General features: G+C 39.3%; 1 protein-coding gene across 1 annotated transcript; it reads right to left on the minus strand.

Annotated features, from left to right (window-relative positions):
• Positions 1–219: 219 nt before the first annotated feature.
• Positions 220–13,473, minus strand: LOC132636165 (ER membrane protein complex subunit 7 homolog). The gene is made up of 7 exons (XM_060352881.1): positions 13,260–13,473; positions 12,991–13,034; positions 10,016–10,124; positions 9,000–9,063; positions 8,795–8,911; positions 8,604–8,712; positions 220–686 (listed from the first exon to the last, which is right to left on the minus strand). Exons 1-7 carry the CDS (start codon positions 13,337–13,339, stop codon positions 592–594), a joined length of 618 nt encoding a protein of 205 aa, XP_060208864.1. The 5' UTR covers positions 13,340–13,473; the 3' UTR covers positions 220–591.
• Between the last annotated feature and the right edge of the window lie 425 nt (positions 13,474–13,898).

The raw sequence follows: 13,898 nt of genomic DNA on the forward strand, positions 1-13,898 counted from the left end.
GGTATACTTACTTTATAACGTTTATTTTATAACACATATAAACTTGTAGCATCAGTTGAATGGATTAGCAGTGGCATCTCCATGTTGAACAGGTAAAATATAAGTACTGGAAAACTGCACGTACCTGCACCAAGTACATACCCTTGTGGCCACCAAGTATCCAACCTGCCTACCAACAAAAACTACAAAGCTAGAGCTCAGCATAATCGCACATAAAGATACCAATACTTCAGCATACGATTAAATCGGCAATCGGTTACATGGTACTGAATCCAAATCAGTTATAAAGACACCATCAACTACCAGGTACTCAATGTCTTCGGTTAATCTACATCAAAATGGGGGGAAAAGAACAAAATCCACATTAAAACCTAATGACGGTGACTTAAAGATCTGAAATTTAACCAGAAGGAAACAAAGGATCTTTAAGATTAACAATTGAACTACTTAAGGTCATTATAAACTTGTGACAGCCTCAGAGATGAATCGTTGCAACTAAGGTTTTACATCATTCCAACTTTTTCCATAAAATGGCAGCAAATGAATTCTCCTTGGTATCAATGCAAAGCTTCAACGTTCTTCATACAATCACTAGTTGCTCCTTTGGGCCCCAGGTAACAAGCTTGAAAGACTGGGAACTCCTTGGCTTCTCATTTCCTCTTGTGCTTTCCTAATTTCTTCAGGATCTGCCGCATAAAAACAAGTGCAATCAGCAGTGTAACCAAAGATACTTACACGTATTCTCAGTCTTCTCTGAGAACGGACTGGATACTACTCAAGCATTAAAATGGAAAGCAACCTCTGAAATGTTAAACGAAAGTTTCCCCACATATCGGTGTCTCTACTTCTTCCACTGCACAGAAGTATTTCTACAATACAACATTTGGTGACGGTTGGTAAAAAAGAGGCATTCAGTCATTTATAGCCTTGATAAGGTAACAATGATACCTGGCGGGCGAACGTCACCTAAGAGTTTTTTGCTGATTCAGAAGGTCGAAAGAGGCAGTAGGGTTCACCAAAAGAAAATTCTAGCTCTAGCAATATACTGCAAACAGTGTGTTGGGAGAAGGGGATAGAGACATTGTGTTGGGAGATTTAGAACATGCAGGAAGGCGTCACGATTTTGGGTATTGCAGGAGTATTAAGGTTGAGGAGGTTAAGGGTGTTGTTCATAGGATGCGCAGGGGAAGAGCGACCGGACCTGACGAGATTCCTGGGGAATTTTGAAAGAGTGCGGGCCCGGCAGGTTTGGAGTGGCTGACTAGGTTGTTTAATGTCATCTTTAAGCGGCAATGATGCCTGAAAAATGGAGGTCGAGTGTAATGGTCCCTCTATACAAGAACAAGGGAGATATCCAAAGTTGCAACAACTATATAGGTATCAAGCTGCTAAGCCATACTATGAAAGTGTGGGAAAGGGTGGTGGAGATGAGGGTGAGGAAAGACGTGTCTATTTCAGAGAATCAGTTCGGATTCATGCCGGGACGCTCAACTACAGAGCTCATCCATCTTGTGAGGAGACTGGTGGAGCAGTATAGGGAGAGGAAGAGGGACTTACACATGGTATTCATCAACCTAGAAAAGGCTTACGACAAAGTTCCAAGAGAGATCCTATGGAGATGCTTGGAGGCTAAAGGTGTACCTGTGGCGTACATTAGGGTGATCAAGGACATGTATGAGGGAGCCAAAACCAGGGTAAGGACAGTAGGAGGAGACTCAGAGCACTTCCAGTTGTGATGGGGTTGCATCAAGGATCAGCTCTTAGTCCGTTTCTATTTACCTTGGTGATGGATGAATTGACGCGGCAAATTCAAGGTGAGGTGCCATGGTGTATGCTTTTCGCGGATGACATAGTCCTAATCGACGAGACTCGTAGCGGAGTTAACGCTAAGCTGGAGGATTGGAGACAAACTCTGGAGTCTAAAGGGTTTAAGCTGAGTAGGACCAAGACAGAGTACTTAGAGTGTAAGTTTAGTGAAGCACCTCAGGATGCTGGCTTGGAAGTGAGGCTTGGTACCCAAGCCATCCAGAAGAAAAGTAGTTTCAAGTATCTTGGGTCTATTATGCAAGGCAGCGGGGGAGATTGACGATAATGTCACACATCGTATTGGGGTAGGGTGGATGAAATGGAGGCTTGCTTCCGGAGTGCTATGTGACAAGAAGGTGCCACCACAACTTAAGAGCAAGTTCTACAAAGTGGTGGTTAGACCGACTATGTTGTATGGGGCGGAGTGTTGGCCAGTTAAGATTTCTCACGTTCAAAAGATGAAAGTTGCTGAGATAAGAATGTTGAGATGGATGTGTGGCCACACCAGGAGTGACAGGATTAGGAATGAGGATATTCGGGACAAGGTGGGAGTGGCCTCGGTGGAAGACAAGATGCGAGAAGCGAGATTGAGATGGTTTGGGCATGTGAAGAGGAGAGACACAGATGCCCCAGTGCGGAGGTGTGAGAGGTTGGCCATGGATGGTTTCAGACAAGGTAGGGGTAGGCCAAAGAAGTATTGGGGAGAGGTAATTAGACACGACATGGCGCAGTTACAGCTTACCGAGGACATGACCTTAGATAGGAGGGTTTGGAGGACCCACATTAGGGTAGAAGGCTAGTAGATACTCATTATCCTGTCTTATTAGTAGTCGCATTATCGTAGTATAATTTCTTGTGCTCTGATTTATGCTATTATCTGTTATTTCCTGTGCTTTGATTATTCTATGTTATCTGTGTCGCTTGCGTTACTTCATTTCCATATCGCTTTGAATCTCTTAGCCTTATCTGACCTCTTTTTATGTTTTTTATTGAGCCGAGGGTCTTTCAGAAACAGCCGTCCTACCTTGGTAGGAGTAAGGTCTGCGTACACTCTACCCTCCCCAGACCCCACGTTGTGGGATTTCACTGAGTTGTTGTTGTTGTTGTAGTGTGTTACCAAGTGGATAGACTTCGAGGGACCAAAACTGATTAAGAGGAGTTGCATTCAAATAGATGAATTGTGAACATAAATAAGATTAATCCAACTTTTATGCATAATAATAGTCGGACAAAATTTTATACTGAGAAAAATATTTGACCCATAGGTAGTGTTTTTTACTTTCTCTCCCGTCTATCTGCCTCCATTACCGCCTTCTACATATCTCCTTGTTCCTTTAATTTCGTTCTTGTCACATAATACTAAGTTCTAAAATCATCACATCTCATATTGTGCAGAAGTCGTACTACAAGAACCTTACGCCATCACTTACTAGAGAACCAAAAGATAAAATGTGTGTTGATTGATATGGATTTCCTAGCATAATTATAGGAGTAATTGATATAGATTGATTATGTAATGATTGTGTAATATTCTCTTTGATTATGTAATACTCTTTCTTTATTTAGTTATAGGAATTATTGTATAAATACCCATTGTCATGGGATGTAAATTATTAAGAAATACAAAGAATACTTTCTCTTCTTCTTGAAATTCTACATGGTATCAGAGCCATTGTTGCCCTTTAGAGGTGAGTTATCTCCCTCGCAGCACTAGGGTTCCTTTTTTTCTCAAAGAGGTCGAGTTTTCTCTCTCTTGGTGGCTGTCCGCAACACAAGCTCCTTCCGGTCAGTTTTTCAGATCTTTTTTTTCTTCCGTTGGAGTTACTGGAACATTCCGAGTCAGCCCTACCAGTTTTTGATTTTTTCCGATCACCGGAAATTAAGGTTCCGGCGTGGCTGCCATTTTTTCCGGCGAGATCTGCAGTTTTATTTTCCGGCAATATTTTGCACCTGCAGCCACTGTTTCAGATTTTTACAGCGTGTTTTCCGGCGACTTTTCAGGTTCAGATTTTTTTTTTTCGACATTGTTTACCCACGGCATCTGTCTGTTAGATATTTCTCTAAATAATTTAGATCTATGACTATTCAAACTATGAGAGATACAAAGGGAGCAGATAATAGTTTTCTTTCACAAATCAGTGCTGGTCAGTCTAATATTGCAGAAAATGTGGAGACGTTTAGAGACGCTACTTCTGGAGAGACTTTGTCTCCGGATGAAGTTCAACAACTTCGTCGTTTTTTGAACAAACTTGACTCTTCAAGTGTTGCTAGTTTCAATTATGTGCAGTCAAGTATTGCCTTTAGTGCTCAGCTTAATTCCTGGATTATTGATTCTGGTGCGAATAGACACATGACAGGCTCTTCTAAAGGCCTTCAAAATTACTCTCCTAGTCCCAAAGGGGATTATGTCCGAATAGCCAATGGCTCCCTAACCCCTGTCTCTGGAACAGGTTCACTCCTTTGTACCCCTGATATTACCTTATCATCCATTCTTCACGTTCCTGACTTTCCTGTTAATCTATTATCTGTTAGCGCTATCACAAAAGCACTAAACTGTAGTGTAAAATTCTTTCCTGATCATTGTGTTTTTAAGGACCTTCAAACAGGGAAGAAGATTGGCAGTGGTAGATTGCATGATGGCTTATATTTGATCAATGGAGCTCGAGATTCTGGCCAGGCTTATTTAGGAACAAATAAGGATGTCAACTAAGAAATAATGCAGTGGCATAAACGGTTGGGACACCCTTCCTTTTTTGCTTTAAAAAGGTTATATCCTAGTTTATTTTCTAGAACTGAGTTTGAATCTTTGTCTTGTGATGCTTGTGAATATGCCAAGCACACAAAAAACTCTTATCCTCTGAGTGACAATAAAAGCACAATTCCTTTTTCGACCATTCATTCTGATGTATGGAGCCCTACTGAAACACCTTCTTTGTCTGGTAGTCGATGGTTTGTTACTTTTATTGATTGTTGCACTAGAATAACATGGGTATATCTGTTGAAAGCCAAAAGTGAAGTTTTCACATGTTTTCAGTCATTTCATAAGATGATCTGTACTCAATTTGAGACTAAGATAAAGATCTTTCGAACTGACAATGGTACAGAATACATGAATAAAACTTTTGGAGCTTACTTGGAGTCTTTTGGGATAATCCACCAAACTAGTTGTCCTTATACTAGTGCACAAAATGGGGTTGCTGAAAGGAAAAATAGGCATTTGTTAGAAGTAGCAAGATCCCTTTTGTTTACCATGAATCTGCCAAAACCTTACTGGGGGGATGCCATTCTAGTAGCAGCCTACCTCATCAATAGAATGCCACTTAAAACTCTCAACTTTCAGAGTCCTTTGGAAGCTTTAAAGGGTAGAAATGACTCTACTGTTCCTCCGAAGATATTTGGATGTGTTTGCTTTGTTCACACTAGGAACTCTGGAAAACTTGATCCTAGAGCTCTTAAGTGTGTCTTTATTGGGTATTCTCCAACACAGAAAGGGTACAAATGTTATCACCCTCCTTCCCGAAGAACCTTCGTCAGCATGGATGTTACCTTTCGAGAATCTGAGCCCTATTTTAGTATTACACCATCACCTCTTCACGGGGAGAATTATAAGGAAGAAGATATGGTTTTTCCTAATTCCATTGTTGAAACAAGAGAAAATGAAATTGGAGAAAGAATTCAGGGGGAGGCTGTTGGTCATTTGGATAGGCCTGATTTGATAACTTACTCAAGGAGGAATAGAGCAGAAAAAGCTATCATGCAATTTACCGAAGCCGAACCTTCTTCATCGGGTGAGTCATCTATAGTTCCTAATGAGTTAGATTTGCCTATTGCTCACAGGAAAGGAGTCAGATCTTGCACCAAACACCCCTTATCTAACTTTGTCTCTTATAATTCTTTGTCTCCCTCCTATAAAGCTTTTGTCTTGTCTATTTCTTCTGTGTCTATTCCCCAGAATTGAATGGAAGCTTTTGCAGATTCCAAATGGAAGCAAGCTATGCTTGAAGAAATGAAGGCCTTGTCAAAGAATGAGACTTGGGGACTTGTCACACCACCTCCAGACAAAAAACTAGTTGGTTGTAAATGGGTCTTCACTGTGAAACATAAAGCTGATGGTTCGATTGAAAGATTCAAAGCGAGATTGGTGGCTAAGGGATTTACTCAGACCTATGGAGTGGATTATCAAGAGACATTTGCCCCTATTGCAAAAATGAACACCATTAGAATTCTTTTGTCTTGTGCAGCTAATCTTGATTGGGACTTACAGCAGTTTGATGTGAAGAATGCATTTCTTCATGGAGACTTAGAAGAAGAAGTGTATATGGAGATTCCTCCTGGTTTTGGTAATAAACAAAGTCAAGGAAAGGTATGCAGACTGAAGAAAGCCTTGTATGGACTAAAGCAGTCTCCCAGAGCTTGGTTTGACAGATTCTGCAAAGCAATGATCTCTTTCGGTTACCAACAAAGCAATGCTGATCACACTCTTTTCATAAGACATCAAAAGGGTAAACTCACTTTTCTCATAGTTTATGTTGATGACATAGTAATGACAGGAGATGACAAGGAGGAAATGACCCGATTGAAGAAGTTGTTGGCTCAAGAATTTGAGATCAAGGATCTTGGAAAATTGCAATACTTCTTGGGTATCGAGGTTGCTAGATCAAATAGAGGAATCTTTATTTCCCAAAGAAAGTATATTCTGGACCTCTTGAAAGAAACTGGTATGACAGGTTGCAAGCCAGCAGAATCACCCATGGAAAGCAATCACAAACTATAAAGTGGAGTTGGAAAGACAGTTGATAAGGAGAGATATCAGAGGCTGGTTGGAAGACTCATTTATCTCTCTCACACTAGACCAGATATAGCTTATTCAGTCAGCCTGGTGAGTCAGTTCATGCATGATCCTCGAGATCCTCATATGGAAGCTGTTTTTCGCATTTTGCAGTATCTGAAGTCCGCGCCAGGGAAAGGTCTACTTTTCTCCAGACATGGTCACCTCAAAATAGAAGCCTTTACAGATGCGGATTGGGCAGGATCTCTAGATGACCGAAGATCTACATCCGGTTACTGTACACTCGTAGGAGGAAACCTGGTCACTTGGAGAAGCAAGAAGCAAAGTGTTGTTGCTAGATCAAGTGCGGAAGCAGAATATAGAGCTATGGCTCAGGGTGTTTGTGAACTTTTATGGTTACGAAAGCTATTAGAGGAATTGAGATTGTCTGAAAAGGGAAAGATTTCCTTGTATTGTGACAACAAAGCTGCAATCAGCATAGCTCATAATCCAGTTCAGCATGACCGAACAAAGCATGTTGAAATTGATCGACACTTCATCAAAGAAAAAGTTACGGATGGTGTCTTGAGTTTGTTCCATGTGTCATCAGGAAAGCAGCTAGCTGATGTGTTTACCAAAGGCCTCACCAAACGGACTTTCCATACACTAGTTTGCAAGTTGGGCATGTGCGACATCTTTGCCCCAACTTGAGGGGGAGTGTTGATTGATATGGATTTCCTAGCATAATTATAGGAGTAATTGATATAGATTGATTATGTAATGATTGTGTAATATTCTCTTTGATTATGTAATATTCTCTTTCTTTATTTAGCTATAGGAATTATTGTATAAATACCCATTGTCATGGGATGTAAATTATTAAGAAATACAAAGAATACTTTCTCTTCTTCTTGAAATTCTACAGTGTGTGAGAGAGAGAGAAGCAAATAACCCAATGCCATTCACACTTAATGAGCCTACTTTTCAAGCAAAACCCTGAAGCATATACATAAATCAGAGTTTTTTCCATTCAGTGTGCAATAGTCTGGTAATAGGTTAATAGCTGCTAATTCCAAGGTTAGGGATATTTGGAGCAGGGTTAAGCAGCAATAAAACACTAACTTGAGCTAGGAGGAGTATGGCTCAAGAACAATTTAAATAAGTCTAGGGATATAATTCTTTTGCGAAATATACAACTGAGACGCGTTAATTCTATCAGACCCATACAAACGCCACACATTTAAGACAAATATTACAAATTTGTCTGTTTTTGTAATATTTGTTCCCAGGGGTTAGTTCAGTTGGCAAAGGTTGAGGGACTTGTGCCTTAGGTCAAAGGTTAGAGGCCCACGCCAAGCGAACTAACTCTGGTATTTAAGTGGAGAAGGGTAGAGGGGCGGGCCCATCATCCACGAGTTTGGAAGGCTGCGGTTGCCCCAAAGGGTAGACTCCAAATGAATTTCTCGGTCATTAAAAAAAACATGTACCCTAAAATGCACATGCTACCTATCTAATAGATAGATGTAAAAACTAAAAACAACATGCAGTTAGTAATATAGGCAAACATAAAAATCCAAATACAGGTAAATTGACGCAATTATAAGGTCATTGCAAGTAAAGAAACCTTCAGAGACAGAAAGAATAAAATGTTACGAGACAGATGGGGTCCTGTTGGTTATAAGGATGACGGAGCTGATGTTTCTTAAGGGAGTATGACCACCCTTTCTTATTTAGATTTGGATTTCCATCCTAGGCTCATATTTGACGCTTGAAAAATGGATAAGGATGATTCATAATTCATCATCCAATTCAATAAAAGCTAAGATGCTGGTAGATAAACAGATACACATCATAATCACTGTGGGGAGTAAACCCCTAGGAAACCACATATCAGTGCAGTCATCTAAAAACACAACAAGCTACCATAGCAGATGGATAACTGGAACTGAATTTGTGGATTTGCACCCTGCTGGAATTCAATGCAATTTAATTTTGACAATGGTAGAAAAACAACAAAGAGTACACTCACCCATATTTTCTACCAATTTTGGCATCAAAAACATCACAACCAGCATGAATCCAACCATCAGACCCATTGGGCTCTTCACCAGAGACATAACGGAGAAGGGTTCCCTCATCTGCAAGCAATATTCACATAGTAATTGGGAAACTAATGGAATGAAGAAAAAGGGGAAACAAGGAGATAAGAAAAAGTCTGACCTCATAATACTGCTCATCTCGCAGTGGCTCCAAAACCAGCTCACTCAGGCTCCTCCTATTCTCAGTTAATGCAGCTTGAACCTTACCAGGGTTTCTGGCACTGACATCAACTCGAACCTGAAGGCCAGAAGAAGGTTATTAGCCTAAAAATGTTTGTCAAAGAATTGCTGTTACCTAAATAGAGGTCGTGGGAAAAGAAGCTCACTGGAGAAAAGAAGTAGCCCATTGCAGATACTTCTATGAGATGCGTTCCTGCTGGCACATCGTGGCTTTTGAAGACTAGGGTTAAGGAATTACTAAAAGAACAGCATAATCCTCTCATGCTCTGTGCATAGACCATCTAGTGCAACAGTTATCACCAAGGTTCCGAAGATTACTAACAGACAACACATGAAGTAAATCAAAAGGCTAATGACAAGAGAGATGACAAAAGGCATATAATAGATAAAAAGGTCTATTGCCTAACAATGCTTAAGCATATGGCTAGCAGCAAGCATGTGACAGGAAACATGATGCATAAATTTATTGATCCCATGTTATTCTTGGAAGTAATCTACGAAACCTATTGCCAAATTTATAATTAATCTTAGCATCAACTGCTATAGCCAAGACATCTGCATGCTTCTAGTTTCACTCTTTCCCTCCAGTTACAAAGCCTTGCTACTTTTCTCTCTTGGTTCATCATACAGAGTAGAAAGGGAGACCGAATTTATTAATCAGGAAAGTTTGCAACAGCTAGTGCTTGGAAATGAAGTCAGCTTATTGACATGTAACAAGTATAGTGATTACTACATCAGATATCACGATAAGGGCCACATCATTCTTAATAGCTAATACCACCAATTTGCTCTTGCTCTTATATTAGATATATATCAGGCCAACAGTAGACGATACAGAGAAATTAAACGAGATAACAAACAACAGAAAGAAGGAAAATAAAGGCATCAAATTGAATTCTAGCTTAGCAGTCAATTTGACGGGCAACCTGGTTGAATGTCACAAGAAATACAAACAACTTATTTGTGTTATTTCATAATATGTCAAGTAACCTCTAGAGAAGAACATAGCGGGCAAACCAATGCATAAAATAATGTAAGAATATCAGCATAAGGAGTCCCTTTTTTTGGGAGATAGAGCGGCAGTTAAATGTTAGTGGAATAACAAAAATAAAATGACTACTCTGATATCAAAGCTGAAAATACATGGACACAAGAAGGATACAAAGAGAAATATCCATCAGGTCTCAGGAAAGTAACTCTTTGGCCACTATTGAGTATGACTTTGACATTTGATGCTTTAGCTGCCAAACCAGATCCTTTCAAGCTAAAACCTGCCACACAAAAAAGAAGGTAGAAATGTTAACACCTGATAACACATCAAGAAAAGGATTTGAAGCACACTTTCGTGCAACGTGAACTTCTAAACATAAAGAGAACTATAGCATTGTAATCTAAAAGTGACGAAACAAAACGTAGAAAGACTCAAACTCCAATATAGAAGTAGGAAAATGTAACCAAAAATTATACTCTATTCAAGCCAACTGATAGTCTCACTTCTTACTGTGACCGAACTGAAATCCTATTCTCTTTCCATGATCATTTTCTCTTCTCCATTGACAACATTCTGACTATAATATTGGTTAAAACAATAATCTCAAGAAAATAATATTGGTTCAAACAATAAAACTCAATCCATTTTTTTTTTTTTGGAGATGGTAGATATTACAGCTTTCGGAAACAGCCTTCCTACCTTTCAAGGTGGGGTAAGGTCTGCGTACACTCTACCCTCCCCAGACCCCACATTGTGGGATTCCACTGGGTATGTTGTTGTTGTTGTTGGTAGATATTACAGAATCAGAATAGCACAAAGCTAGGTTAGCAGTTTCAATATTAAAAAAAAAAAAAAAAAAAGGAATAGCAAAAAGCTTGAGCCTGTTTACATTCCAAAAAAGAAGAAACCCTGACTATTCATGCAAATTCTTTATACACTGTAACAGGATCTCCGGGTCATGAAACTCAATCTAATTTTAATCTTATAAAATCTCTCATTTAATTCAAATGCTGGCCACTTCTCTTAAGATAGAACTTCAACTTAGATTCCACCTAAACAACAGATGTCTAAGTTAGCTCAAGCATAGAATTGATCAAAAGAGGATAGCTTTTCCAATCAACACAAAGTTACTGAAGCTTCAAATGTATAATGATTAATGAGTGGTCTTGAAATTAAAGTCGCCAGAAAGCAAGCTGATAGGAAGACCAGCGGACAACCGTACTGCAGAATTTTGCAGACCTTAAGTGTCATCAACAAAGTTACTGCCCTTTAAAAGTGTTCACCTTTTCTACTTCACCAAAATATGACAACATGCGGTACTTTCTCCTAAATTAACTTTGCTGTTTCAGCCACACATGCTCAGTGCCAACTGTCTTAACTGGGGACATTTCAGGTATATGTTATGACAAGATCACAACGTTCTAAACAATACATATCTGGAAGGTACTTTTTCATTGAAAATCCCCTAAGAAATCTGATTTCATAGCTTACTGGAACTGAAATGAGTTCAACAAGACTGATTTTTTGGATAAGCCTTTAAGAGCTGTCCTATTGGGCTGATATCTCACCACTCCATTCCTTAAGATTTTATGGACATCACTATATCCCTTCTTATAATCCAATTCAGCAGGCCAATCATCAGATAATTAGATTTAGCCACTTTAAACATCTCAAGTAGCCTCACTATTTCAATACCAAAGATAGAATGGTCATCTTCCTTCCTCCTCTGTGGCAAACTTCTAAAGCAAAATTGCAAGGAACCATGTTCTAGTCTGATCATCTAAATCATTTGCAGTCTAACAATGTTTTCTTTCTTCTAATAATTGGTACAGCAATATTTCTTTTTTGATTAGCCACCGGTGTCCGAGTCTCTTTGAGCCCCGACTAATCCCGTGGGTGCACAGGCCCTCGACAAGGAGTTTCCCGCAAGTGCACCACGGTTAATTCAGGGTTTCCCCAGTCCGATGGCCCTCAGAAATTGTTTGCACCCAGCGGGTTTCAAACTTGAGACCTTGAAAGGGAGCACCCCAAGGCTCAAGTCAATTGCCACCAGGCCAACCCCTGAGGGTTAATTGGTACAGCAATATAATGATGTTAAATGTGTCTTCTCTTTCTAGTTGCTAGATTACATATAACCCGATTATAATTTCCACTAACCAAGTCAACATTACAGCATTCGATTCATATCTTTACATGATCATCCCACACTGAGCTTCCTTTCTTTTCTCTAGTCTTTAAAATTTTATTCCTGTTATTATTACATGGTAAATCCCTCCCCCGAACACCCCCCTCCCCCCTCTTTCCTAGGGGCCAACAGTGGCTTTTCCCACTTCCTGTTGGTGACTCAAACCCCAACCCATGAATGGACATGGAGGGTCCTTTCCATAATTATGCTATCCTTCTCTTGTCCATTTTTATAGTCTTCACACTTACTTTAGTTACTTATATGCTAGGATCAATATCCTCTTCTTGAATTTACTTTGCGTTTTCACCAATCCATGCAGTTGTTCCAAGAAATAAAAGGAAATGGTACAGGTAGGAAATCACTAATCTACTTTCCGTATTAGTTTGTCCATCAGGTCACTAACACCTAAGAGAAGTAAGAACTAAAAGAAAGAGATAACTCTATGTCCTCTTTTACTTCACCTCCTGCTACACATTCTCCTATCCCTCTATCCAAACAAAGTGTCAGGTTCTTGGATTACCAATTACTACAAACATAGAGCGTCTGTTTTGTTTTTACCAGTCAGAATACTTTAAACATTCCAACATATTTGGTTGTTTCAAAGATCCTAGATAGTTATCGTTTCCATGTAGCACAGACCATTTAACAAGTATTAAAAATAGCAACTGAAAAGTTTACAGACTCAAAGCAAGCCAATATCAGGGTAGTTCTCAACTCATCTCAATTTCCAGTACCCGTGCTTGTTCTAAAACAAACAAATTAGCCCCTATAGACAAACACTAGCCTTCTTGTTCAAGTAAATACAAGAACTAGTACTTTTGAATAGCACATCCAAAGTTCCAAACTGAATAAGAACGCTAAGTTTCTCCCACAATAAGAAGTAAATTATCTCACAAAGTTACAACCTTGTCAATCAACAACCCAACCCCAAAAAGTAAATCAAAATTAAAAGAGTGCATACCAGGAATTTTGACTCGACCATTAATAGTATAACCATCAGTGCTCCTGCCATAACAATCAAAGCAACATAACAATAAAAGACCCAGCTTCAACAATTTTATACACCTACTAGTATTTTTCAAGTAAAAGTATGTAGTTTCAAGAATATATATAGTTATAGTATCAGATCCACACAGACAACCAAAAACCCAGATTTGAAAACAGGTAAAAAGGGGGGGGGGGGGGGGGGGGGGGGGGGGGGGTTTGTAGATGGAGTTGAAGAGAGAGTACCCAGATGCGGAGGGAAGTAGGAGAGAGCATAAAGCAAGAAGTGGGATTAAAGAGAGCAAGCTTGTATGCATCAGTGCCATCGCAAATATCAATGACGACGCTGATACAAATAGAGTGGAATCGGTGACAGGTACAAAGATCAATGAAGAACAAGTGACCAACAAGACAACAATTGAACAACGACGCAGAAGCCCCTAAAGGCTTTCTAAGAGCGTGTTTGGATGGCTATAAGCTGGAAACAACTTTCAAACTAAAAAAAATATGTTGTTAGTCTAACTTATTTTTTTTTTTGAGTTATAATCTGTTGTTTTAGATAAGCTAAATCAAATGGGCTCAATTATTTTTTTGAGCTTATTTTAAGCACAAAATGACTTTAAGCTGGCCAGCCAAACACTCAAAAAAACTGAAAACAGCTTATGCAACTTATAAGCAACTTATAAGCCAATCCAAACGGGCTCTAAACGTGCAATCTAGTCCCTTAAGTCGTAGCGGATATTTGGGGGAGCACCATTTTTGTAACCTAAAAATAAATTTTTGGAACTAAAATAACCCATTAAAAAAAAAAAACGTAAATAGGCTTTAGCACAGATTTTGTGCGTAAAAGCATCAAAGTATAGTTTTACACTAAAGTCCTTTTAC

The sequence above is a fragment of the Lycium barbarum genome, chromosome 4, assembly GCF_019175385.1.
Source record: "Lycium barbarum isolate Lr01 chromosome 4, ASM1917538v2, whole genome shotgun sequence".
Taxonomy (NCBI): domain Eukaryota; kingdom Viridiplantae; phylum Streptophyta; class Magnoliopsida; order Solanales; family Solanaceae; genus Lycium; species Lycium barbarum.

What these genes read in the sequence shown, in the direction of transcription:
- LOC132636165 (XM_060352881.1), bottom strand. Translation starts at nt 13,339, where the DNA reads ATGGCACTGATGCATACAAGCTTGCTCTCTTTAATCCCACTTCTTGCT. An exon ending in CTACTTCCCTCCGCATCTGG is followed by an intron (nt 13,035 to 13,259) that starts GTACTCTCTCTT and finishes TTGTTATGGCAG; the next exon opens with GAGCACTGATGGTTATACTA. An exon ending in AAAATTGGTAGAAAATATGG is followed by an intron (nt 687 to 8,603) that starts GTGAGTGTACTC and finishes TTTATGCGGCAG; the next exon opens with ATCCTGAAGAAATTAGGAAA.